The 26,956-nt window shown below is 35.6% G+C and overlaps 1 protein-coding gene across 1 annotated transcript in view; it reads left to right on the top strand.

Moving 5' to 3' along the window:
• KIAA1109 (KIAA1109 ortholog) overlaps positions 1–26,956 on the top strand; it is a 113,479-nt gene that overhangs the window by 71,976 nt on the left and 14,547 nt on the right. The window contains 22 exon segments of the mRNA XM_032186753.1: positions 1,959–2,165; positions 2,286–2,524; positions 3,066–3,310; positions 4,705–4,810; positions 7,143–7,240; positions 7,537–7,722; positions 8,729–8,897; positions 9,397–9,608; positions 9,838–10,036; positions 10,596–10,655; positions 11,648–11,874; positions 12,790–12,920; positions 14,353–14,476; positions 15,458–15,567; positions 17,118–17,208; positions 19,557–19,801; positions 20,698–20,913; positions 21,531–21,711; positions 22,898–23,090; positions 25,214–25,375; positions 25,491–25,630; positions 26,825–26,954. Coding sequence (XP_032042644.1) covers positions 1,959–2,165; positions 2,286–2,524; positions 3,066–3,310; positions 4,705–4,810; positions 7,143–7,240; positions 7,537–7,722; positions 8,729–8,897; positions 9,397–9,608; positions 9,838–10,036; positions 10,596–10,655; positions 11,648–11,874; positions 12,790–12,920; positions 14,353–14,476; positions 15,458–15,567; positions 17,118–17,208; positions 19,557–19,801; positions 20,698–20,913; positions 21,531–21,711; positions 22,898–23,090; positions 25,214–25,375; positions 25,491–25,630; positions 26,825–26,954 — 3,671 coding nt within the window.

Here is a 26,956-nt window from a genome sequence, read left to right as displayed (position 1 = left end):
TTTATAACAGTATTCAATGAGGTCTGTTGTATGTGTATCAGCATATGTAAGCAAACTACAGATAAGTGATGTGCAGTGCTCATTCGGAATAAATACGCAGCCACCCAGGTCTGCATTCTGTCCTGTCATGGAAGTAAGCTTTGGGTAGACTGCACAGTGAAATTCATCAGTTATGTGAAATAAGCCAATATCTAAGCAGAGAAGCACAGTTAATTTTGCTGAATACTTGGGAAGTCCAAACTGAGGAAATTCTTTTCAGTCTGATTCTTCCACGACAGCTGTATTGGTGTGAGGTTGTGTATTTTTTTAATTAAGGAAATGCTTGCAGTGGCATGAATTCATATCTTCAGATTTTATTATAAACTCAGTACAGCCTTTAACTCCAATTATATTTGCTTTTAACTTTTAAGCAAAGCACAGTTAAGACTACACTGTCTATCCAGTATGCAACAGGAAAAGATCTTGCAGCTTCCCATGAGTTGGAAGTTGTCCGTCAAACCCTAAATGCTTCAACTGTTAATCTGGTACTATTTTGCATTATTGATTAGAAAAAATTCGTATTCTTGATTTGCCACAATAGTTCAATCAGAAGCTTAACAGGAGGAGATGATTTGTACAGGAAATACGGAAACATCAACAGAGATACAATTTTTTCTTTTAAAGAGGTGGAATAGAGTAAGCCTGCCCTTTTCTTCAGAATGTATTTAAGTAATTTTATTTTTTTCTGAAAATACTTGTGAATTAAGATTTCATTCCTCCTTCATATTTATGTTAATTCTTAAACAAAAAAAAATTGAAATAATTTCTGCTTGACCTTCCACCATGAAATTTTAATTCACTGTTGATAGGCCTGTGGTTGCCCAACAGTGCTGTGGACTTGTTTGTTGTAAGCAGGGGGAAGATGGCTCTTTTTGTATTTCCACACCAGGGATGCTCTGGGCTAGCCAATGTTTAACATGCAATATCTGACCCTTTGCTAGGGTTTCACAGAGGAAACATTACTTAGGGACTAGAATTCATAGAATAATGTAGCTTTCACCGTGAAAACAAACTGTCTGCGTAACAGTTTAAATCATGATGCAAAAATTACTTTGATTACGTCCATTAAGTTAGCATTTGAGAAACTTTAGTTGAATGGTGCAATCTTACAGAGGCTATTTTTCAGTCATTTTAGCGAACATTCTACATATCCAAAACTGTGTGTCTTTCTCTCTGAGGCTGTTTTTCTTTCTGCTGGCTACATAATATATTCCCATTGGGCAGAAATGAGAAACAATGTGTTACCTCTTGCGTCCTTTTTAATAGGAGCTTAGTGAAATCCGATAATGCCAAAACTTCATTCCACAATCAACAACTGGCAGCTTTGTACAGTTGAGTTTTATCTTATGTAATCATTGTGGACCAAATCCTCGTTCAAATAACATTAAAATCAAGTTTTGACTCATACTTTTCCAAAATATGAAGTCTATTAAACATCAGGATTAATTTGTTAAGGCAATTATCGTTTACTCAGTGTATCACATTGCTAAGTGAGTATTTTTTCCATTGACCGTTTTGGATGCTGAAGTCAGATTTTACTAAGTCATCTTACCCAAAGGATGAGTTGGGTGTATTCCTGAAAAGGAACTGAGATGGAAGGCTCTTGTTTCTGTATGTGAAAACTTGTCTGTGTCTGTGTAGCCTAGTGTGCATAAAGTCCATTGGTCTTTTGTTATGCCAGAATAACAGTTTAACAGGTATTTTTGCAATGCATGCCTTGTAGTTCTCTTATAATCTAGTTGTCTGTGGCATGTAGTGCATCTGTGTGTGTAAAATGGAAGAAAAAGTCATGTGTATGTAGCTTATAAACAATCAGCTGAATTTCTAAGTATTCAAATAACTCTTAAAAACCCATTTGAACATAAAGCTGTAACTATTTTAAAGGGTGTGCAACTAAGTCCTATTTTCGTTTCTGTTAGAACTGTAGTGAAATGCAGCATTGCCAAATCCCAGGCCCTGTATAGTGCCCAGAGGGGGCTGAAAACAAACAATGCTGCTGTGGTCAAGGTTGGAGCCATCAGCATCAACATTCCTCAGCACCCTGCCACGCTGCACAGCATGATGGTGCGCAGCTCTCACCAGCTCTCCAAGCAGATTTCAGATCTCATCAGGCAACCATCAACTGCGTAAGTGATGTTGGCCTGGCATTTCTGAAGACCACCAACAGCCTTGTGCTACTTTGAGCACATGTGGGAGAGTCAGGCTAGAATAACGAGGTGTTTTCTGATCTTTGTCTTGGTATCCAGTCCCCAGCCTACAAAAGAAGACGTTGCAACTCCTTTGCCCTCTGAAAAGACTCCAACGAGTATTAATCAAACACCCGTTGAAACAAATGAATTTCCACAGCTGCCAGAAGGCTTAGAAAAGAAGCCTATAGTTCTTAAATTCAGTGCTATGATAGATGGTATAGCTATTGGAGCAGCACTCTTGCCCTCTTTAAAGGCGGAATATAAGATGGGAAGAATGAGGAGTCACGGAATGACAGGTAACAGCTCTCTGACACTTCGGAAATGTTATGCTTTTTCATTTTTTCTTGAAAAAAAAAAATCCAAGAGGACTGGATATTTCCATTGAGTGATTTTGATAGGTTTGACTCTGTTGCTGTTGGCTTTTTTAATCTGTACTTCAATCAAGTGGGGCCATAGAGAGAATTTACCCTGCTTTAATAATACATGATTTTTGAAGGCAGAATACAAGGTCGGATTAAGAAATGTATGCATTCGTATACATAGCTTTCCCCCTCTGTTAAAATCAGTTTATGATGCTTGATTAATCAAATTCTGATTTCTAGTCAAGAATACTCTTACAGAGCCTTAGATGAGTTAGACTCACTTTTCTGTCAAAGTATAGTCAAGTCTTTGTTTTCTTTAAAAATTAAGAGAACCCAAAATCTTGTGGGTGGGTATGTATAGCTGTAGAGATACGTGCCCTTTTTTATTTTTATTATCCCAAAAGTGTTCTTAAATTTAAAAATAATTGAAATTCTTTTGCCAGATCATATATTTTTCCCCATTTCCCTTTTACAGGTGCCCAGACAAGATTTAATTTTGAGCTTCCAAGTCACAGATTGCGCTTCACTTCAAAAGTCTCAGCCACTGATATGTCAACCATTCCTCCTTCAGCAAGTCTTAACCTTCCTCCTGTCACTATGTCAGGCAAATACATCATGGAAGAACATGATACTTACTCAGATCAAATCTGGAGCATAGATGAACTACCTGCTAAACAAGGCTACTATCTACAAGGGAACTACTTACGTTGTGTGGCTGAGGTAGGTGTTGAAAAGAGTGGACAGCTTTGATAAGTTATTTCCATTCTGTTTTATTTCTGTTTCTGCAACTTCATCTTATTTTAATTATCTGCCTTCTCCAAAACTCTTGGGTTTAGGGGTTGATCCAAATATAACATTTGCTATTGCATGAAATAGAAATCGAACTTTGTGTTCTTAGTCGGATGAGCACCCAACATATTAAACAGTCAAGAATGCTATATTTGGAGGATTTTGAATATGTTACTTTGTGCAAATAAATAAGAAAGACTTATTTAGTAACATTTTTTGTTTTTATTTTTGGAGTGAATATTTCTCATCAGTCAGCTTGAATAAAAGCATAGTACACTGATGATTCAAGTAAAACTTCTAAACCGATAACTTATGCTTCTATATCAGATAATTATCATACAATGTGCAAAAGATACTTAAAGATTTGTATTTGAATTGTTTTATTTCTTTATGCTTAGATAGCTGCATAGATAAAAGGATATATATCCTATATACACCCTCAGTGAATGATCTAAAATTTTCTGTTTATACACAGTGTTAGACACAAGTTCTATTTGCATACCAATATGCACAGATACTTTTCACAGAGAGAAAAATCTTGCTGCTTAAAAGAAACTAATCTGGTGGGGAAGAGTGGCGCTTTTCTATATTTCTTCAGTCAAAAAAATTGTTTAGCATGTTTGTGAGTGAGATTTCTGATGTTAGCATCCTTATGGGAGAAGATTATGGGTGCTGCTCTTTGTTCAACCCATTTGTGTTATTTCCTGGCTGAAGAAATACTCACAGATCTTGAATTTGTTCAGTGTGTAAATCTAAACAGGGAGGCACTGCTTAGGAGAGCCAAAAGCCAAGCCCAAGTAATTTCATAAAATATCTATGTTTTGATTTTATTTTAAAAAATATCTAATGGAAAACTTAAACAGTCTTGGGAAGACTCCAGTTCCTTAGGAATATTCTTTAAGATTGGATTGGACACATGAAGGTTACCATTGTAGATATCAGTAATCTTGTTCATCTGTAATAATTAGAGAAATAGACTTCTAGAAGTGGACAGCTCACTTCTATATTTGTTCTTATTTATGATCTGAAATTAAGTAGAATTTTGCATTCTTTTCTGAACCTTAATGACCTCCTGCATTTTGGTATTTAAGCTAAACTTAAGCAGGAGAATAAACTTTTTTGTATAATAGCAAAGGTTTTCAGTTTTCACCTGTGGTGTTCACAGCAGAAAAATTGCAATACAGAACTTTTTTTTTTGAAATGTCAATAATGTTATGATTGGGATTGAAATATATATACCTGAAAGTTTAATTAAAAAAAAAAAAAAAAAAAAAACATAGCTATGATAACTGTTTTAAAGTTTTGTTTTGCTTTTATTTCTGTAGGTTGGTTCCTTTGAACATAATCTCACAACTGATCTCTTAAATCATTTAGTATTTGTGCAAAAAGTGTTCATGAAGGAGGTAAATGAAGTCATACAGAAGGTTTCAGGTAAGCAGAAACACTTAAAACCAACTTTAAAATAAAATCCTTAACCCTTGTTTGATGGCAACATTATATAGTTCTCTAGATAAGCTCTTTATTTCACAGGCACCATTACTTTGCATCTAGCATTGAACAGGAAGAAGCAGTAGAGCTTGAGTTTGAAGTAAGAACAGAGGCTCTGGAAGTTTTTGTATCTATTTCAGAGTCAGGATGTTTTATTGGGAAACCTGGTAATTTGTTATTCTGGACACGAGCCTCTCTGTCTGCTTTTGACAGACATGATTACATTCTGTATTCACTTTGCTCCCCTCCAGAACAAAGGTCATAATCTACTGCATTATGTAAAATAATTTGAGCATATTATTTTAAGGAAAACAGCTGTGTCTGGGGAAAATAGTAAATACCAATAGTAATATTGGTATTTTTCCAGCATCTCCCTATTCCTAGCTCTTTGATATTTTTTTTTAAATTATTATTAGAGAATGTTTCAGTATTGGATGAAAAAGACACTTGGCTATTCATTAGGTTGATTTGTCAGTCATGCCATATACTGCAGAAATGGCTGTTTTATTTCATCTTTTCCAAAAATGTTTCAGAAGAAACAAGCATTATCATAGAAACCAAAGCAGAGAACAGTTGCAAAATCACTTGATACTGTCTCTTTTTCAGTATCAAATGGAAATATTTGTGTTCAGCTGTTTGAGTAGACAGTTACAAAGCGTCTATTTTCTTACCTAATCTGATGGAGGTTTTTTTTTATGTAGGCTGAATCAGAATTTGCACGGCATTTAAAAATAGGTCCAAGCGCTTCCAGCTGTTAGTGTTAAAGACTTCATCTGTCTGAAATCTGAAAGAGAATTCAAAACCCTCCAAAACTGAAAGAGAACCAAAAAGCTAGGGCCATGCAGAGATATTTCACTTCAGCAAACAAGTTCTGTCACCCCAAAGACAGGAATAAAAAAATAAAATAATGTTTTGTTTTGTTTTGTTTTGTTTTGTTTTGTTTTGTTTTGACTGATATGGGATTACCCTGAATGGAAATGTAAGGGCTGGAAGCTTTGTTTTACAAACTAGTTATCCTTTGGTAGTTTAAAAAATACATGAATAAAATTTACTGTGGATATTACACAATAGGTGAGGAGGTGAACAGAAAAGCAAAGAAATAAAGAACAGTAGAAATGGGGTGGAATTTCAAGTAGTTGAATTTTAGTAGTTTTTTTTAGTTATCTTAAACAACTATTATAGAAGTATAGCTGCTTTTTAGTGGAAAGATTCAGTAGTAGTTGGAAACATCGTGAGGAAAGGTAATCTAGGTAGTGGTGACTAAATGAAAGGTGTGTGTGCATACACACCGATGTACAGCTTTGTATGTGTGTACATATTCACACACGCAAATATACATAAAAGAAATCTGCGGGTCAAGATGACGTACGCTCAGGGGGGTTAAAAGATGCAGTGGAGAAAAAGGAACATATCAGAATCTCTGAATGGTAGAAAGAAACCAGTGTTGCCCAGCCAGATGTTTCTTTCAAGCAAAATGTCAGCGTTGCATACTAAGAGAACACTTGGGGGAAGAATAAACCTTTAACAGCTGCCATTATTGTATTAGAACAGTTTTTATAGAGGAGAATGAAGTGGTATATTAGGAAAGGTATATTAGATTTAGTTTACATGGTTCCTCAGTCTCTAGTGTTTAGTCTCTTCTCTGTTTTTCTGTGATGGATTTATTACCATTTGCTGGTTCTTTGCTTTCTCAGACAACAAATTTGTATTGGGAATAGCAGCCTGATGTTGTTTGAAATGTGACTGCTACCTTCTGTATTGTGGTAATTCAGCAGGAACATGGTTGGGTGCCAGCAATCCAGACCCAGGGTCTGGATGCAGAATGCAGAACGATGTGGGGGAAAAAACAGCTTTTGTCCTTGCAGCTTGTAACAGTAATTTACATGGCTGGAGCTTCCCAATTAGTGTAATATACTGAAGTGGATGTTCTAAATACGGTTTCTGTTGCACTAAAATACTGATTGCATGCTACATAAGGTGGAGTTGCACAGATGCAAACCTAGTTAATGAACACAGTAGTTCCTGCTATAAGATGTAGGGTAGTGTTGATTTTAAGACAATTGACCATATGTAGTAGTTGGCTGTTAGCTACATTTAATGAGGTGAATCTGCGCCTGTGTACGTCTTCTGTCTTCAACCTCTATTTGTTTTTATAAATCTTTAGCAAACTACTGTTTGAAAGGAGGCTGAATTCAATGTCACCTGTTTTTATATCTACATGTCTTAAAGTGCTTTCTGTGTTAGAACTCTGAATGTGAATATTTCTTGTGTGTAGGAGGGGAGCAGCCAATACCTCTTTGGAATGAACACGATGGCACAACTGATGGAGAAAAACCAAAAATTCTTCTTTACTCATTGAGCCTACAGTTTAAGGTAATCGTATAATGGCAAAACAGTGGTTCTAGATGCTACTAAAGGCTTAACAGCTTGGTTTCTACATGACAGCTAATTGCATCAAGCATATCTGCATGAAGAAAAAGATCTAACTCCAAGTTTGGTCTGTATAATCTTTTAAGATAGCTTAGTGGCATTGCATAAAAAATGAGTTAGGAAAAGTCATTATGCACTCCTTTTTTTGGCTGTGCAATGAGAAGAGTTTTTTGTTTTATTACCCCCTTCTCTTTCTGTCTCTGAACCACATCCTAACAACTGTCTTCCTTATTCATTAGGGAATTCAAGTGACAGCTACAACTCCCTCAATGCGAGCTGTGAGATTTGAAACTGGATTGATAGAACTTGAACTCTCAAACAGACTACAAACCAAAGCAATGCCTGGAAGTAGCAGCTACCTCAAACTGTTTGGGAAATGCCAGGTGGATTTAAATCTGGCGCTAGGACAGATTGTTAAACATCAGGTTAGTGCTCAACATCCTTCCTTCCATGTGGTGTTCAGACCCAATAGGGCATGATCCTAAAAATATAGAAACAAGCCAAGAGGCTGTCCTAAATTGCTGTTTTTGTGTGTGTGTGTTGTTTTGTTTTTTGTTTTGGTTTTGTTTTTTTGTTGTTGTTGTTGTTTTGTTTTTTCCTTTTTTCTGATCAGGCTATGGAGTGAGTATAAACTGTGGAGGGCTTTTTTGTTTTGTCTTTTTTTTTTTTTGATAGAAACTTAAGCATTCTGTAGTGCACAATTGTAGAAATGCTTCCTGAATATTCCTGAATATACTCATTTTTTAAAAGAGTTTAAAATAAGTCTTCTCACTTGAGTCTAGAAGTGGCTGAAGATAGCTTTTCAGAAGAAATAGAAAATTTTCACATACGTGCATCAAAGTAGTAAGGAGTCAACTGTGGAATTTTGTTTCATACTGTTCATACTCTTAAAATTTATTAGTCATTTGTAGCAGTAATGGCCTTGCTATAGAGTCAAATTCAAAATTTTCATCTATATTGTTATCATTTTTAGGGTACATGCATGAAGTAATAAGGTTGGATAAGATCCAAGGTTTGCTAGACCTACATTCTGGCCTAGTTTGTCTGTCATAGTCTGACAGTTTTACCTCTTTGATTTTTAAACCCACTCGCACCTCTAATCGCCAACTCTATGATACAAAAATATTTTGTGATGCCTGGAAAAAAAAATACAAGTCTTAGCATCTATAAATGTACTGTCTCCATAAAGGATATGGATATATAAATAGTTACTTTAGTTAACATTTTATGATAAATATGAAAAATAACACTGATTAGAATCTAATAGGAGGAAACTGAATATCCTCAAAGAAGGTTTGGATAGAAAAGAAAAAGGGGAAAGAAGAGTTTTTTACTTCTAGTTGTAATCTTATATTTTGTCAAATAAAGAAATTTATTTTTCCTCCTCCGTGTCACAAACTGTTCCCCCTTCCTATTTTTGAATGTTCTAAGGTATATGAAGAAGCTGGCTCAGATTTTCATCAAGTTGCATATTTTAAGACAAGAATTGGATTAAGAAATGCTCTCCGAGAAGAAATCAGTGGCTCATCGGATAGAGAAGCTGTCCTTATTACTTTGAACAGACCAATTGTTTTTGCTCAGCCTGTGGCCTTTGATAGAGGTATGGAAGAGACAATTGCTACAAATCTGTTTTCATTCTGAGCAAGCTACATTTTTTTGGCAAAGAGGCTTGATTATCGAAGATTTAGTTTATTTCAAGCCAAATCAAAATGTTTGGTAAAATAAACTAGCTGAGAAATTGAGGAGATCTACTGCATGCCAACAGATCGATAATTGATAATGTCAAAAATTTCATTTGCTGAACGATTAGTTCTCAGGTGGCTTGGAGGAGGTTACTTTTGTAAGTATTTTCTATATATGAGAACAGCATTGTTTTCTGTATTTTAGTGTTATTCTTGTCCTTTGCAGCATGAGCCTCTTCAGTACATCCTCAGTGTGTGCATGTGTTTGTATTTGCACTCGTATCCATTGTTGCACATCTACAGTCTTAAAAATAATGGAGAAACAGTAAAAATTGAAAAGAATAAGATTTTTTAGTGAATGTGCATTTTTCTGTTATGTTTTCATTTCAATTAAGCATTTCTGTTTTCTTTGTAAAGCTGTGCTGTTTTGGCTGAATTACAAAGCTGCATATGACAACTGGAATGAGCAGAGAATGGCTTTGCATAAAGACATTCATATGGCCACAAAAGAAGTAGTAGATATGCTGCCTGGAATCCAACAAACGTCTGCGCAGGCTTTTGGGACCCTGTTTCTTCAGCTGACTGTCAATGACTTAGGAATTTGCCTGCCAATCACAAACACACCTCAGGTAATTGTGTTTACTAGAAAGCAGCAATTCAAGATATTGTTTGGATAGATGTGATGCTTTTGAAACTTCCTGCAGAGGAAGAAGGAAAAATAGAGAAGGAAAACATACAAGAAGATATGAGAACAGGATTAGTTTTCTAAGTGGGAACGATAAACATTATTAAATGTATATATGACATCACTTTAACTTTGCAATCTTCAGTCAATTCTCTTGGATTTTCTTTTTCCAGTCTAACCACACTGCAGATCTTGACACTGGCTCTGCTTTAGTCCTGACTATTGAGAGCACGTTAATCACTGCCTGCTCCTCAGAGTCCTTAGTTAGCAAAGGTCACTTTAAAAACTTCTGTATCCGCTTTGCTGATGGCTTTGAGACAAGTTGGGATGACTGGAAACCAGAAATAAGAGGAGATCTAGTCATGAATGCATGTAAGTGGCTGTGATTTCATACTGCACAGTAGTATTTCAGATGTAAATCCCCTTTTTAACCTTTGCTGTGCCTTTTAAACTGCTGATTTTTCCCCATAAATGTAAAGAAAAGACTTTGGCCTGTTGAAAGCAAAATAATACAAGTCTAAAAGGTTGTATTACTGTTAAAATATATTGCTTTCCTTTATTAAGAGATTTGTTACTGTATGTCTTCCACAAGCGTTGATTTTTTAGTTTTGTCTGAGATGTTGGAAGAGGTCCATGTATAGCTTTTATGTAATGTCATAAGATCCAAATAAGTTTTTAGTGTTCTAATATAGATCTTAATTTACATTACACTGAAGTTGCAAACATTTATATAGAATCTCAAGTTGATATAAACTTGGATGTAACCACATAAATTCACTGTACCAAATAAGAATGAAGTGGGAATTAAAACTAAAACTCCAATCCAATACCAATTACACTTAAGTTGCAGAGGGACTTGAGGGGGAATTTTGAAAGGCTGATCTAAAGCAACTTTGACTCTGCCTAACCAGTATATGTGCTTTGTATATAGGTGTTGTACCAGATGGTACATATGAAGTATGTTCTAGGACAACAGGGCAAGCTGCAGCAGGTAATACACTTTTAAAATAATTTAATTCCTGTATAAATAAAGCTTTCATAAATCACGAAAATTGAATCCTTCTATAACCATGTTGTAATTTGATTGGTGCTTTTGTTTTTTGTGGATTTTTTTTGTCCTTAGTATCTTGTTTTCTTTTGTAGAACTGCTCTGCTGTTCCAGGTTTTAAGTCCAGTCAGTAACACTGGCTTTAGATTTTTACCTCTAGGGAAACACAGGGTGTGTGACTTTGCCCATTGGTTGGAGAATAGTCTTTTATAACAGCAGTGCTGTTCTTCCAGAGGCAGCTCATGGTCTTCCCAAACTCCCTGTCCTGCTGAGTTCTGACATTCGTCAAAGTCTTGAAAAATACTTGGCACTGTCTGTCTCAGTCATCGTATCTGCTGCTTGATGGTTCTCATCTGTCTACCCAGATGTTGGACCTGCGATGTCTCCTATCCCCATAGTTTTGCTTGTGATGACACTCACTCATGGCACTCACTCATGGTGGCACTCATTAGAAAAATCTGGGGAAGACATGGTATCATGGTATTTGACAGACACATTATATGTGTATTATAACATCCTCGAGCATCACTGTTAAAGGACTTAAAATGGTTTTAAAAGAAAGGAAAAAGTGACTGTTTTTTCATGCAGATGGACATCTTTTAGGCTTTCTGCTTCTAGAAATCCTGTTCAGAACTCAGAGTTCTACTGAGTGTATATATAATATACATATATATATATATTTAAGAAATATTAACTTAGGATCTGTGAAATAGTTAAAACATGCATTTCAGCTGTAGATGATTTTTTTTATCAATGTTATTCCCAAGTGGGCAGAAAAGACAGTGCTTCATAACTGACAAATGCTGTATTGTCTAACTAATACGAACTTACTGCGGGGGATTTTGTTTGTTCTTAAAACAAAATTTTTGTTTGTTCTTAAAACAAAATAAAAACAAACTGGTTAAGCATTATATATATTTTTTAAATAATTACAGAAAGTAGCAGTGCTGGAACCTGGACACTGAATGTGTTATGGAAGATGTGTGGTATCGATGTTCATATGGATCCAAACATAGGGAAAAGACTGAATGCTTTAGGCAACACCCTCACAACACTGACAGGAGAAGAAGATATTGATGATATTGCTGACCTCAACTCTGTGAACATAGCTGACCTGTCAGATGAGGATGAAGTTGACACTATGTCACCTACCATACATGCAGTAAGTGAATCAGCCAAAATAAGTGCTACTGATTGAAGAAGTCTTGACAAAGATTTCAGTCATATGGAAAGGTCTTAGTCTTGATTTTTTTGCATAACATGGTAGTCTCTATGGCTCATATAACTTGTGTTCTTAAAAAAAATAAAAAAAATAAAAAAAAAAAGTGTTATCTTTCTAACACCATACTTCAAAGACAAGAAGTCACAGAATGTATTTCTGCTGTTGTTATGTATAAATTTGGATTTGGAAACATGGAAATATGACACCTATCTTCAGGAACCTGAACTGGAAAAGCTGTGACTGTAGATAGTTCTCTTAGATAGCAAATTATTAACATAAGCAAATTAGGAAAACTTTTTTTTTTGGTACTTCTACTCAATATGCTGCTAACCTTGTTTTTTTGGTTTCACATTAAGCTATTTTAACAGGTGTTCTTTAATGGCTGTTGTATATGTCTCTTGCCTGCCGATGTTGAAAACATCCCAGAACACTAATGTTGCTGTTTGTTGTTTAGAAATCAGGTGGAGGTTCATTATATGGAGATGCACGCAAGCTAACATTTGGGCAGCGGATTGTAAATCACCTGCTGGGTTTGAGCCCCCCAAACCATCGATACTCTGTTCCTGTAGAATATCTGTGGGGGTCAGCGGAGTGTGATTCTCTTCAGTCTAGCAGATCACATATGAAAGCAGGCAGATCCTGCTCATGGGGACATGTATGTAGTAGTTATAGTGCATCTAACTGAATGATGGGGTTTGGATCACTGGAAGAGTTCCAATCAGCTGCCTTTTGAGTTGAAATGATTCTTTTGCATGCACTAGTCCAAATTTTAAGGTGTGAAATTCACTTCACTGTTGAATCATATTTACGTCCGATTTTTGATGAGGGCATTAACTAAATCTTCATTTTAAATAGGAAATTGTTGATCACCGACGGCAGGGAGCTTCTAGTATCCAAACTGGAGAACAGCGAGGAAGAAAATTTGTGAAACGTTTAGTTGATATTAGAGAACTCAATGAGCAAGCTAAAGTTATTGATGACTTAAAGTAAGTTGGATTTTGCTTTAATTCACACAAAGTTTGGGAATAACAAACTGCAGCTGACTTCTTTTCTTTCCTTATCTTGCAGCACTATGATTTTCAAGTGGGAATTGTTCTTTTTCTCCCTTCTTTATTTAATAAATACAAAATGTCCTTTCTGAATCTGTCAGAAAAAAATATATATGCAAGTACTCTATCAAATTTCTCAAGTTCTTTCCCAAGTGTACAGTTAGTCTATATTCTTTCTGGTTCTCCATTACAGCTATGATTACAGTCAGTTTCCTGCTGATCCAAAGTTGCAGTTACTACTTGACTTATTATCGTGACTGCTTTAACAAAGTGTACTGCTTTATAACTGTAATAAGCTTAGTCTTCTCCACTGGAAGAAGAAACTTTATAATCAACTCTTTGTCTAGTGTATGTGATATTTTAAAATTAAATCACGTATGCTGTATTTAATAAAAACCCCGATGAAAGAATTACGTAAAATTTCTTTATCTGTGAATGTCACTATTTTTCAGTCATGGTTTGGGCTCTTTTTTTTTTTTTTTTCTCATCTAAGACAGGCTAAGACTTACCTATTTATCTGTCTGGGATGGGAATATAGAGCGTGGTGATTATGCTAAATAATAAAGTGGAGATGCTTGCTTTTTTGTACTTGGAATAAAAGAGTTGTTAGCATCCACCAGAGCACTCATATCTGAACTTTGGATTTTAGGTTAAGTGTTTCTTCTAATGCGAGTTCAGTAATCAAAGTTATGTTTTGTCTCTCTGTCTTCTCAATGTACAAGAGCTACAGGAAAGTGAGATTCTTTGAGAATAGCAAAAACTTCACAGTTTTCCCAATTATTCAGTGGTGTGCTTTTTGTTTTTCTTCAGAATGTAGTCTACTGTAGAAGGCTGTCATAGATGTGGCAGGACTTCGGACTGTCACAACAGAAGGACTTTTCTGCATTCTGCTGAGGAGTCTCAGATTTGTCCATTATGTTTGGGCGTAATTAAACAACTGTCACATGATTGAAAGTATATAAGAAGTTCTTAAATCTAGTGTTAGAGCTAGTACTTTTTGAAATCAGAGAGTTGCATAGACATTCTTATTCTCCACCTTAGTTAACATAATGTTAGAACTGTTGTTTGTGGTCTCTTTGCATGCAACCTTGTTCTGCGTCCTCTGTCTACATTGCTAATTGATTTGGAGACCAAAACACTAAAATCAAGAAGTCCTCTTCAAGAACAAAATGTAACTGACAAAAAGTTGTGTGATGAAACAAGGATAAATCTTTCTGGAGCTTTATTTGGCACTGATGAAACTACTGAAAAAAAATGAGAAAATGGGATATTTTCCAGGGAAAGCAGAACATCATTGCAGCACAGATTTTGAAATGGTGAACACAGTGCTACGTATTTCTAAGATAACCCTCCCATAATTTTTCTCCAGAAAATTAGGTGCAAGTGAAGGAACCATAAATCAAGAAATTCAGCGCTATCAGCAACTGGAATCAGTGGCTGTGAACGATATCCGCCGAGATGTGCGAAAAAAGCTGCGTCGATCCAGCATGAGGGTGAGCAGGATGAATTGACTTCAGAAATATAATAGCACTTGCATTGCTTTTTTCTTTTCTGGAAAAAAAAAAAAAAAAAAAAAGCTTAAAAAAAAGATGAAGAAAAAGATTAAGAATATCAAACAATTTAGGTACCCTTTTAGCCACAGGAGGAGGTGGGAAAGGGTGTTTTCTCCCCTGTAATAACAGGGATAGAAAGATGGAAATTTTACAAGTACTGTAATGTAGATAGGTTTATTGCACATTCACAAGATCAGAACATATATATTTGAAGATATAGTCTGCTCTTCACTCTTAGAGCATTTTGAAATGGTTCTTTATTGGACTGATGAATACAAATGCAAGCACATTAACAGCCTGGGCAAGCGATAGATACGTATTGTATTCCATTTGGTGTGTATGTTTTCTGTAAGCAAGTTCTATATATAAATGAACATTAAATTTCCAGCATTAAGTGCTGTAAAAATAAAAACAAGCTACTAAGGCAGTAGAAGAAACTGCACAAAAAAGCAACAACTTTTGCAGCTAGTACACAGATTTGTGGCTGTCACCCCAGACACAGGTAACAAAAGTGACAGAACATTATTTTCAGCATACATCAGTGCATCAGCTTCAAGTATGATGCTTCATTAAAGAGGGAAGTCGAATAATAATTTGTTGGCAGCTCTGTCCCAGGTGTTCTCGTTCTAGCTCATGTTCTTCTGTTGTAAGTGGTATGTAGGGAGGATGTCTGTCAGAGTGGTTGGAATATTAACTTTGGGCATACTTTTCTACCAATTCCAGCAAGTGTAAAAGGTGAAAGTTTATCAGTATTTGCCAGTGTTTTCATCTTTGCCTCTGGATAGAGATGCATTATAATTACTACAAAACAAAAATCTATTTTTGCTTTACTGGCACACCTGCATAAAGTAAGACTTCAGCTTTCTGGAATTTCTTTCTCATTAACCTCAGTGTTGCATTTAAATGTTCTTCTTGATTTAGGCTGCTTCATTGAAAGACAAATGGGGTCTCAGCTACAAACCCAGCTACAGCCGATCAAAGAGTATTTCAGCATCAGGAAGACCACCTCTGAAGAGAATGGACAGAACAAGGTAAACTTTCAGATCTGTGATGGCAACAACAGCATGTGGAAGAGGAACCATTGGCCATTAGATTTATTTATTTATTTATATATTTTTTTTACTACACAGCAGTTGTTGTATGTGGTTGAACTGGATAGGAGGAGGTTATTTTGGAAGATGGGTAAACTCATTTGAAAAAGTAATTTTTCACTCTTAGGCAGACTCATGTGGCATGTCAAATAAATGTTTCTACTTGCACGCACAGAGAAAAAAAACACAGGGCTTTTTAATAGAATTCTGCCTTTGTGACATATTGAAGAAAACTTGCATATAAGGCAAAAAAGGCATAGTGTAAAAAAATTTGATTTTTACATTTGATTCTCAATCGTCTGCTTTTGAAAAGGGCTGTTTTAATGAGAGAAGGGAAGGGGCATTCCTTTAGTTTGTGAATGATAACTTGCTGTAATCTCCTCGCCTGTATAGTATGTGCTTTTTTTGTTTCATCATTTAATGTCTGCTAAGCAAACTACACTTGCATAAAGACACCTTTCAGTAAAGTATTTGCATTGGTTTTAGAATATCCACGTTTGAGTCTGTTGCTTCTGTAGGTCCAGCTGCTGAGTTCAGAGTTTGGAATTAAAGATATGCTGCGTAATTATATATTAAATATAAAAGACTTTAAAATAAAGGTGGAGATGAATGTTAGAATTCTTTGATTTTTTTTTAAATATAAGAATAAGAATTCTTTGTAGAAATTTGTTTATGTTTTAAATTTGAACACTTAAATAAGTGAATGGAAACTTATAAATAATTGAGGTGTGAAAAATACCAGACAGCAGAAATTCCAGAATAAAAGCCAGCTTTAAATAAAGGTATTCAGAAGTTTATTTTTCAAGGTACCTTTGAAAATAAATTGTTCTTCAGAATTAATTAGCATAATTGATGATTAAAGCTGAGTAAGAGTTGAAGGTATGAATGTTCTAGTTCAAGATCTGTTGGATGAAACCCACTTTTCTACCTTTTCACAAGGTTATCTGAAGAGAACTAAAAGTTGTATAGGAAATACAATTAGGCTTTTGTGTTGCTCTGTCAATTATTCTTCTGGCTAGGATGATAAGAAACAAAGCAGTGGAAAAACTTAAGTACCTTGGTTGTGAATGAATAGTAGTAAGTATGTAAGGCCAAATAATTAATTTCACTTGGATGAGAAAATGCATAATCTGCCAATGTGTTTTATGCACCATTTGGTAGATGTGTGTCTTGCTTTTTTCTATAATTTCTGCATGTTAGCTCAGGATTAAAAAAAGTCACATAAATAAATAAGGCATAGAGTGTTTAGCAATAGACTATTTTCCAAGTAACGAGTAGGTGCCTTCTCTTTCCTTCACCCCTCCTTTTTTTCCTTTTCATGTACCATTTCATAAGTGCTCCAATTATGATAAAATACTTGTCTTCTTAACAAAATTTTAAGTATTGACTATGCTTTTGTATTGCCTTGTATTTGTGTAGGTAAATGTTTGCATGAATGTAAAATCCTGTAGGAAAACTAAACAAGATGTGTTTTGTTTTTTTGTTCATAGCTCTCGACTTGGAGACAGTGAAGATCTCCCAGATATCCGGGTAGATGCTGCATCTCCTGGGCCAAGAGTAACTTTCAACATTCAAGATTCTGTAAGAATTAGTTTATATGCCATGCAATTGTATGCCCTATGCCATTTGATCACAAGTTCCATGAGATGGGTGCACCTAGACAGACCTGAATTGCTTCTATGTTTTTGTGTGTGTGTGCCTCAAATGACTGATATTTGGAAGATAGGTTTGTTTTGACAGAAGATAGATGTGTTTGGAGTTCTTAACACTTAACAAGTGTTAAGAACTAACTATTAACAAGTTCTTAATTGTTAATCTTAACAATTAAGATTAGCAATCTTAATTGATTGCTAATGATGACATCATTTTGAAACATTAGGGAAAATATTAGTATTATTTTGTTGGGTTCTTTAGGTTGGCACAATAATAATACAGTTCTGTTGGCATTTTTACTCGATGTGTGCAAGAATCATCTAATAGTGTTTATGTTTAAATATATTTAAACTTTTGGAAACAGGTATTAATAAGTTTGCTGTAGCCCTACAGGTATAGCCTTTTGTGTGTCTGAGACTGATTGTTGAATCTTCAATTTTGTTTCAGTTGCTATGTTTTCTTATTTTACAAATGGTGCGGTTATGTTGTTTTTTCATGGCTGAGATTACTGCAATTGTTTTAATTTTTCTTTTTCTTTTCACTTCTAATTAAGTTGAATAAAACAGTTTTGGGGATTGCACAACAATCCAGCTGTCCAGGGGAAGGGTATTTTCAGGTATTTCTGAGAAGGAACCATCTTTGCCAGAGAACTAATTTACCTTGCAGGGAGCTGCTTTTCAATATTCCATCTCTTTAGCATGCAGCTAAACAGAATGTATATCAAATCTAGAAGTATTTAAATATGTAAAGTAAGCAGAAGAATATGATAGGCTGTTGATGAACTTTCTGAGTCTATCCTCACGTACACCTAAAACTTAGTAGCCTCTTAAAAATGAATTACTTGACTTCTGATCATGTTTGTGAAGACTCTGATCAAGGCTGCTGTAAAGTGACGTAAGTTTAGACTTAAGAATGTGCTTTGGAAGGATTTTAGTGTGCAGGTGTCCTCGTCTGTTGCATTGTGTTAAAAGTGCAGTCATTAACACCAGTACAAAATAATTGGTAGGTGGGAGGATGTCTCCTCACACTTTATTCTGTTGGAATTCCTGTATTTAATGCTGAGAAAGACATTTTCAAGTCATAGTGAGCAAGAAATGTTTCAAAACTTAACACATAGAGAGCAAATAGATTTTTTAACATGCTTTAAAAAAAAAAACATATTTAGGGATAAAAGCAGCAAGGTTTGTAGGTTTTTTTTTTCTTTAAATAAATAAAAACAAAAACGGACCCCCAAACAACTTTAGAGATAGCAACATACCTTTTACACCTTCCAACTCACCTTATCCTTTTAGGAAATAAATCCTTGTTTCTGAGAGGGGAGGAGAAATCAAATGTAGAAATGTGCTTTGCACATTTAAATGTCTTCATAATCCTGCCTTTGTTGTTGTTGTTGCTCCTTAAAGCTATCTTACCTTATATATACATATATAAGTATATATATATAAGTATATATAAAACTTAACCTATATATAGGTTAAGTTTTGTTGGTGTAACAAAATGTTACCAAATACTTAGAAGTGTCAAATGTTGAATATTCCTCCCTCTCATGCCCCCAAACTCTTACTGACATTATGATGCCAGTTCTTAACTTCAGCACAGTTCTCATTTGGATTTGCAGATGATGGCTGTGTAGCTCTATAATAAGACTGTATAGGTAGTGCTGGTGTTATTTTTTTAGGTATTTTTTCACATACATGTTAAAAAAAGTTAGTGTTTGAAAATTCCTTGTGGTGTTCTTTATGGTAGAAATAAAGATAGGACCCTTTTAGAAAAGTGACCTGAAGTTCATTTCATGTCAAAGTACTTCTGTTCAAAATGTTGAGGAGATCAGCCCAGAATTGCAAATTGAGACCGTACATTCTGTGTTAGCATTCATGCACACCTCACTAACGCTTCTGGATACTTCACCCCTTTACAAGGTTGATGATGATTTTTCCTTTCGTTCTTTTCTTTCAAAATATGTTTACAATTTACGTGAAATGTATCCATTCCTTCTGATTGTATGAATTGATCAGAGCATGATACATCTTTAGCTAACAGCTTGAGCTCAATCACTAGGTGATGGCAAATGTCTTCACACCAAGCTTTCATTTCTTTCTTTTTCATAACCCATCTTGCAGTTTCTGTACCTGATATCACTGCATTATGAGGAACTTGGGACTGAGAGTTTCTCATAGCACTCTTGCTTTTCTTTTTATTATTTCCAGAGCTATCTAATGCATTCTTAATTGAAATACCTGTAGAAATTTAACTACTCTTTGTCTCTTTACAATCAGTTTCCAGAGGAGACAGAAATGGACCTGTTGTCTGTAACTATTGATGGTCCCTCCCATTACTCATCTGCTAGTGAAGGCTCATGTTCGGTATTTGGTTCACCCAAAACTCCAGCAGTCTTCTCACCTGGCATTCCCTTCCAGCCTGAAGAAGGACGTCGGGATGACAGCTTATCATCAAGCAGTGAGGATTCTGAGAAGGAGGATGACCATGACAGAGAGAGGGCATATTTTTATAGGAAACCACCGTAAGTAATGGTCCTAAGGAAGAACATGGAAATTTCAAAAATGCATTTGAAATATTGAATTTAAGTAAAATTTGAAGGCTAAAAATATCTTCTGGGCACCACGATGTGGGAATGTTATAAAACTAATAGAGTGTTCAAAGAAGGTCTACAAAGATGGTGAAGGGCCTGGAGGGGAAGGTGTGTGAGGAGCAGCTGAGGTCCCTTGGTTTGTTCAGCCCCGAGCAGAGCAGGCCGAGGGGAGGCCTCATGGCGGCCTGCAGCTCCCTCACGAGGGGAGCGGAGGGGCAGGCGCTGAGCTCTGCTCTCTGGGGACAGCGACAGGACCCGAGGGAACGGCATGGAGCTGGGACAGGGGAGGGTCAGGCTGGGGGTTAGGGAAAGGGTCTGCACCCAGAGGGTGGTTGGGCACTGGGACAGGCTCCCCAGGGTAGTGGTCATGGCACTGAGCCTGGTAGAGTTCAAGAAGCCTTTGGACAAGGCTCTCAGACAGACGGTCTGGTTTTGGGGTGGTCCTTTATGGAGCCAGGAGTTGGACTCGATGATCCCTATGGGTTCCTTCCAACTTGTAAATTCTGTGTTTATAACTCCACAAAATGGATGCAATAATGTGAGCATCATATTAAAAATTAAAAAAAATATATTGTATAAGTTTTCATGCCTTTTCTTGATTGAGAATTTAAGCTAAGAATGGCTCTTTGTGTTACCATAGCATAAGAAAGTATACTTAGTAGTATATCAATAGAGATGGATCATTGCATTGCTGTATATGAGATAAGGCTTTCTCCGGAAAACTTCTTAAAATGTCATATACTTAGTGTGAACACAGTCTAGAGCGCCTCCTACCATCTGTTCAGGTGAATGCTGTGCTAATATCTAATCCATTATTGTGTCGGCAGGAGCACCTCCCGCAAGAAAGCATCAGGCTTTGCTGCTGTCCACCAACTCTTCACTGAACGCTGGCCAACAACACCTACAAACAGAAGTATGACTGGCACAACCACAGAGAGAAATATTGACTTTGAACTTGATATCAGGGTTGAAATTGATTGTGGAAAATGTGTACTGCATCCCACAACACTTCAGCAAGAACATGATGACATTAGTTTACGAAGGTAAGAGTCTTATTACATAGTGGCTTCATGAAGAAGAGTATTGGTACTTTATTCTGCTTTAGCTGATGAATTCATCCTGATATTTCTATCTCCTAAGTTATTACCATATAATAATTAATGATTAATTAATTAATGATTCTTAAGCACTGACCTGTTTGAAAAGCACAGAAGATCTATAGATTAGTTTTCTACTACATTGTAGCATCACCACAGGTTGCAGTTGTCATGCCTGAGTATGGCACAGGGGATTGCACTGCTTTAGCAAAAATCAGTGTATGCCTCTCTTCTGATTTTTTTTCCTTTGGTTTGTTTTTTAATCATTTTATTTTCCATAAACAAAATTTAAGGCTTTCCAAGTACATGGATTCTTATTTATTTTTTCTATTTTTTCCAGCCTCCAAACAAGTAGCTACAACTTCATGAATAAACAGAATGGTTTGACTAATAGTAGGCTATGCATTGCCTCATTGGTCCATAAGGACTCCCATTTTTTCCTGAAAAAGCGTGCTAATATTCTCACATTGCTTTGTTTAGTTAAACACTTTTTTTTTTTTTTTTTCTAAAACCATATAAGGTGACATGAGTGGTGTTAATAGCATCCAATGTATTTATTTTAGGAGTTATGATCGGAGTTCCAGAAGTTTGGATCAAGAGTCTCCGTCAAAAAAGAAGAAATTTCAAACTAATTATGCATCTACTACTCACTTACTTGCTGGCAAGAAAGTGCCATCATCTCTACAGACAAAATCTAGTGATGTGGAAACAACAGTGTTTTACATTCCTGGTGTGGACGTAAAGGTAAAAGCTGTGTATAACTGAGCAAGGAAACACTTGAGTCTTTCTCTCTGCCAAAATCTGATTTCAAATCCATTGGTGCAGTATACGCAATTTCAACGATACAGAGCAACTCACCAAAGTCTTTTCAGCTCTGTGTAGGTACTGCTAAGATAGAAATAATGACTCCTGTAATACTACATTCAAAACTGATGATTTCCCCTCATTTTCTTAGGGAGGGAATAAAAATAAAAGCTCGTTTGTACCATCACAAATAGAGCTGTGTCAACTGAAGCTCTGTACAAACAGTGTTTGTGATACTACATAATGAAAAGAATTAAGTTCCACTTATGTTTTGCTGTCTAAGCATTTGTCTTGGATATTTTGTTCTCTGACAGGGAATTTATATTCTATGCTGTTTTAAAATAAAGATTTGTCTGCTTGGTGTCTGTAACTCATAGGAAGGGCAGCTTGGTAGTTGGCCTGTATAACATACAAAGCTCTCATGTTCTTGTACTTGTGATTTGAAATCCTATGGAGTAAGAGCAGGAAAACAGATCACTGCTGCATGGAAGCTTCAGTGCCATAAATCAAATGTTCTTCAGATGAGATAGACTGTTTTTCAGGTCTTCCTCTAGTGGAAAGACTTTGTATGTCCACCTTCTAGTATTCCAAGCTATTTTCAGAGATAAGAGTTATGCCTCAGGTCCTGCCTGTTGCTTTTAGTCAAATTTAGTAATAGCTGTAGATTGTCTACAGCTTTTATTATGTTCTGTAATTTTACTGACAGTGTATTATCCACATATAGGAGGTATGAATGCTTGGAATTGTTTTTGTTCTTTTTTATTTTTTGCGATTTTGTGTATGCAGACTTGTAGTAGAGGATTAGTTTCACCCTGCAGTAATACAGAAAGAAAGCAATGTGGACAGGAAAAATAGCTGGTTGTACAGGAGGTGTCAGGTTTACAGAGAAATAGCTCATCTCCTCTGTTGCTGTGTTTCCTTTTTTGTTTTCTTTTATAATTTACCTGTGTTTTGTACAAAGATTTCAGATCTTTATGTGCACTGGCTGTACCTGTAGAACATGGGTTGGAATGTAACGTATCTTACAATGATATTTTGGTAAATAATGAAAAAAGCAGAAAGGCGTGGCATAAAACTGCTGTATAGAATTGAGCTATGAAGAACATTAATCTTTCTTTGCTTTCAGTTACACTACAACTCAAAGACTTTAAAGACTGAATCGCCAAATACTTCTCGAGGATCTTCGTTGCCAAGAACCCTTTCCAAAGAGTCCAAGCTGTATGGTATGAAAGATACTGCCACATCTCCTCCTTTATCTAGCACTATCCACAGCAAGACTAACACCTTACTTCCTCCCCAACCCCCACCCATCCCATCAGGTACTTATAGACAATAACCTTCTAAAACTGTCATGGATATATATTTTTCCTTCATATAATCTACCAGCTTTAGATCTGCCTGGACATGAGTGAAAAACATGTTTATCAAATCTTAACTTTGACTGCAGAAACCTGATGTTTTGACTGCATGAATGCAGTTGATAAGGCTGCATTTTTAGAAATCTCTGGACAAACCAGTCTCAGTAATATGTGTTAGAGACTCCATATGACAGAGAAAGGCTGTACTGCCTTTTCCCAGTTTTCACTTAACAAAGTAAAGCTTATTACTGAAAAGCAAAGCTTAAGTATCTGTATAAAAAGTGGGTGCTGATTTACATTATTCTTCGTAATCCAAGAAAAAAAATGAGATGAATCCTTGCTTTCATACACTGTAACATTTGAAGAATACTTTTTAAGTTTTCCACTGCTTTTTCCCAAACATGTAGTGTGTGAAATTCTTTCTGCAATTTTGAGTATTGTCAGTACTATCTGGAATAACCCAATTCCAGAAAGCAGTATTTGTATTAAAGATATTTGTGTTAATCAAAATACCAGACTAGCGTCCTCAACTGTTGCAGCCAATTAAATAAGCATGATTTGGAATAACATGAGTTCTGAAACTTCTGTTTTATCTCAAACGATTCCTGTTTTCAAGTAGGAGCCCGTTGTTACATCATGTCAGATCTAGAGGTATGTAGATTGCACCTCCAACCTCTGAGACATTCACTCTTCTCGCCTTTGATGTTGGAGTATCACTTTAAAAACAAAGTCAAAACTTTGTCAAAATTTGTGAAGCAGGAAAAATTAGTAACTGGTATGCTGGGAGAGAACAGTGAAATGTGACACTTCTCCTCAATTGTCCATGCTGTTAAGCCATTAGCTCTTACTCCTTTAAATGGCCATCTTCTTCGTAATTACTACGTATTGTGTTATCTTGGTTTATACTACTTCTCAATTTTAATGCGTATTTATCTATTCTCTTTTTCTCTTCTATTTGCCATTTTAATTTTAATCATGTGATGTCCAGTTTTATATCTATAAGCTTTAGATTTGGAAGGATTTCTGGAAATTACACTTGTAGGATGATATGAGTGTCTCCCAAATCTAAGGATTGCAGTTAGTTTGCTTCTCTATATATTGTATTTTTATAATATTAATTAGTTTTGGTTTGTTTTAATACATTGTACTTATTTATATTACTTTTCCCCTGCAGTGAAAACCATCTTCTCTTGCTGTCTTTGATCTGCAATAAGGGCAAGATAGGACAGTCTAAACACAGGGACTGCACAGAATAGTTTACGTAGCATGAAAATTTAGTGCTGCTTATTTTAGCAAAGTAAAAGTCTTTTTCATCTCTGTTTTAGTGATTCAATGTTTATATTTTATTTGGAGAGCTTCAAATCAGTATCTCTTATTTGAATATAAATGATATAATTTGTCTCTATTCATTCTAATTGTGGCATTTCATACAGATAGTAATTGAGCTGCTTCTAATACCTTCTGTGAATAATTTGCCAGAAATATCTTTATATTTTTAATAAGCATGGTTCCAAGTGCTAGCCTTTTCCATACATTAAAAGACAGGTCTTTTCCGTTATAGTCTTGCTAGCTCCAGTCATTAAAAAATGTGGGTTTAGAATCCTCAGTTATTCTTTGCATAAAAATGGTAGGACTTGCCATTTACAGTTTTAATCTTTGAATGTCTTTTTTTTTTTTTTACTGCTTAAACTGTCATTCTTCCCAAACTCATGTATTTTCTTTTCCTAAGTTGTCTTCCATTTCCAGTCAGCTCTGTTTACTTTGCATTGTGTTTGGAGAAGAATTTTGTGTGGCTGATTTCGGTGTTATTAAAATTTAAAAATAAAAAAACATAGGAGTGCTTCATGAAGAACAAGCACAATGCAATTAAATTCAAATACAATGGGATAATAGTTCTTTTTTACACAGTTTTCTTAGCAAAATCTTAAAGTTGAATTTTTTTCTAACTGATCTGATTTATGCCTTTCCAGATGATGGTGCTGAAAATTAGAAGAAACAGCTGTTAGTTATGAAGTATCTTCTAATATTTATCAGTTACAGTTAAATGGTTTTACATTAGACAAATTTATCTTTCAATGTTGCAGCCAAAGGGAAAGGAAGCGGTGGAGTGAAAACTGCTAAACTATACGCATGGGTTGCACTTCAGTCATTGCCAGAGGAAATGGTGATTAGCCCATGCTTATTGGACTTTCTAGAGAAAGCTCTTGAAACCATTCCAATTACACCGATTGAAAGGAATTACACAGGTAAGTTGCATCTTCATATTTTAGTATTCTAGCATTTCTTTATTGTGTTCTGATGGCATTGAGCTGTATTTTCTTTAAATTCCACTTTCTAATGAGTTCTTGTGTTTCTTAAAAGCTGTTAGTTCACAAGATGAAGACATGGGACAATTTGATATACAAGATCAGTTAGAAGAGTCCACGACATCGTTGGTATCATCATCGACATCAGCATATTCATCCTTCCCTGTAGATGTGGTGGTTTATGTACGAGTTCAGGTGAGGTTTTAAATCATTTAGTATAGTAAGTAACTTCAATCACAGTCTTTGAGACAGTCTTTGCTTCTAAGTTGTTTGTTTTTTTAAGTTAAAAAAATATTTTTAGGCGCCTGTTTTGAGATACTGATGTCTAGCATGATAATAGGTAAGATGTATTTCAGTAGAAGTTCTGACATCTTTCCGTCTGTCGTGGTTCCGCCCACTACACTGTCCCATGGAGACCAACAGAAATTCTGAGAAATCACAAAATTTCCAAGCATTTTTAACCTTTACCTCTTCCTTGTCTCTTTTGGACTTCTCTTGGGAAGATATAGAATCATAGAATCATAGAATATCCCGAGTTGGAAGGGGCCCATAAGGATCATCAAGTCCAACTCCTGGCACCTCACAGGTCTACCCAAAAGTTTAGACCATGTGACTAAGTGCACAGTCCAATCACTTCTTAAATATCGTTCATAATTAGTATTTACATCTGTTATTTGTAGGTACCATTACAAACCAACAGATTTTCTCCATTTATATGGTAAATGTGAAAATACAGGAATGTACAGTGCTCATCTACATACATGTTCATACTGCTTCATATTTGATGAGTCTAGACTTTTTGCTTCAGAGGGAATAATGCTACTCCAGACTGAGGCAGAGTACTTGAGCTTGATCTGCATGTTGCTGTTTTTTTCTGCTTTGCTAAAACAACATTTTGTCATGGTACAAATTTGATTACATTCCCAAATTGAACATCTTCAAAAGGAAGTTTGTTTTATGCTTAGGAAAATTAACCACAACAATCAATAGCTCCTCTCAACTTTTTCTGTAATCTCATCTAGCCAAGCTAAAGAGTCATTTATAGTTCTTCCATAAGGTGAAACTATGAATTGACCTGGGGAGGAGGAAGAGAGGGGTATGTCCATGTCATATGCTGCATACAGGATTCCTGGGTTTGTTTTCTAAAAACTGTTTCCAAATAATACTCCTGTTGTTGGAGGGATTCCCTGTATCTATACAAACTTGCCTAGAGTTATCTTATTAATTCTAAAACCAGTCTGAGAAGGTTGTAATTAGCTTATATTTTTAGATATAAATTTATATATATATAAATTTACAAGCCAAATTTGGGGTGGTATATATAAAATAAAGCATATTTTATATGCTTTATTAAAAAGTTGAATGTGCTTTATTTCCTCTGTGTTTTAGCCCTCTCAAATCAAGTTCAGTTGCTTGCCAGTATCAAGAGTTGAATGTATGCTCAAGTTGCCATCCCTGGATCTTGTTTTCTCTTCAAACCGAGGAGAACTGGAAACGTTAGGTACAATGTACCCCTCAGAA

This window comes from Aythya fuligula, chromosome 4 (genome assembly GCF_009819795.1).
Source record: "Aythya fuligula isolate bAytFul2 chromosome 4, bAytFul2.pri, whole genome shotgun sequence".
NCBI classification, from domain to species: Eukaryota; Metazoa; Chordata; class Aves; order Anseriformes; family Anatidae; genus Aythya; species Aythya fuligula.
This window is presented reverse-complemented; position numbering and strand designations above follow the sequence as displayed.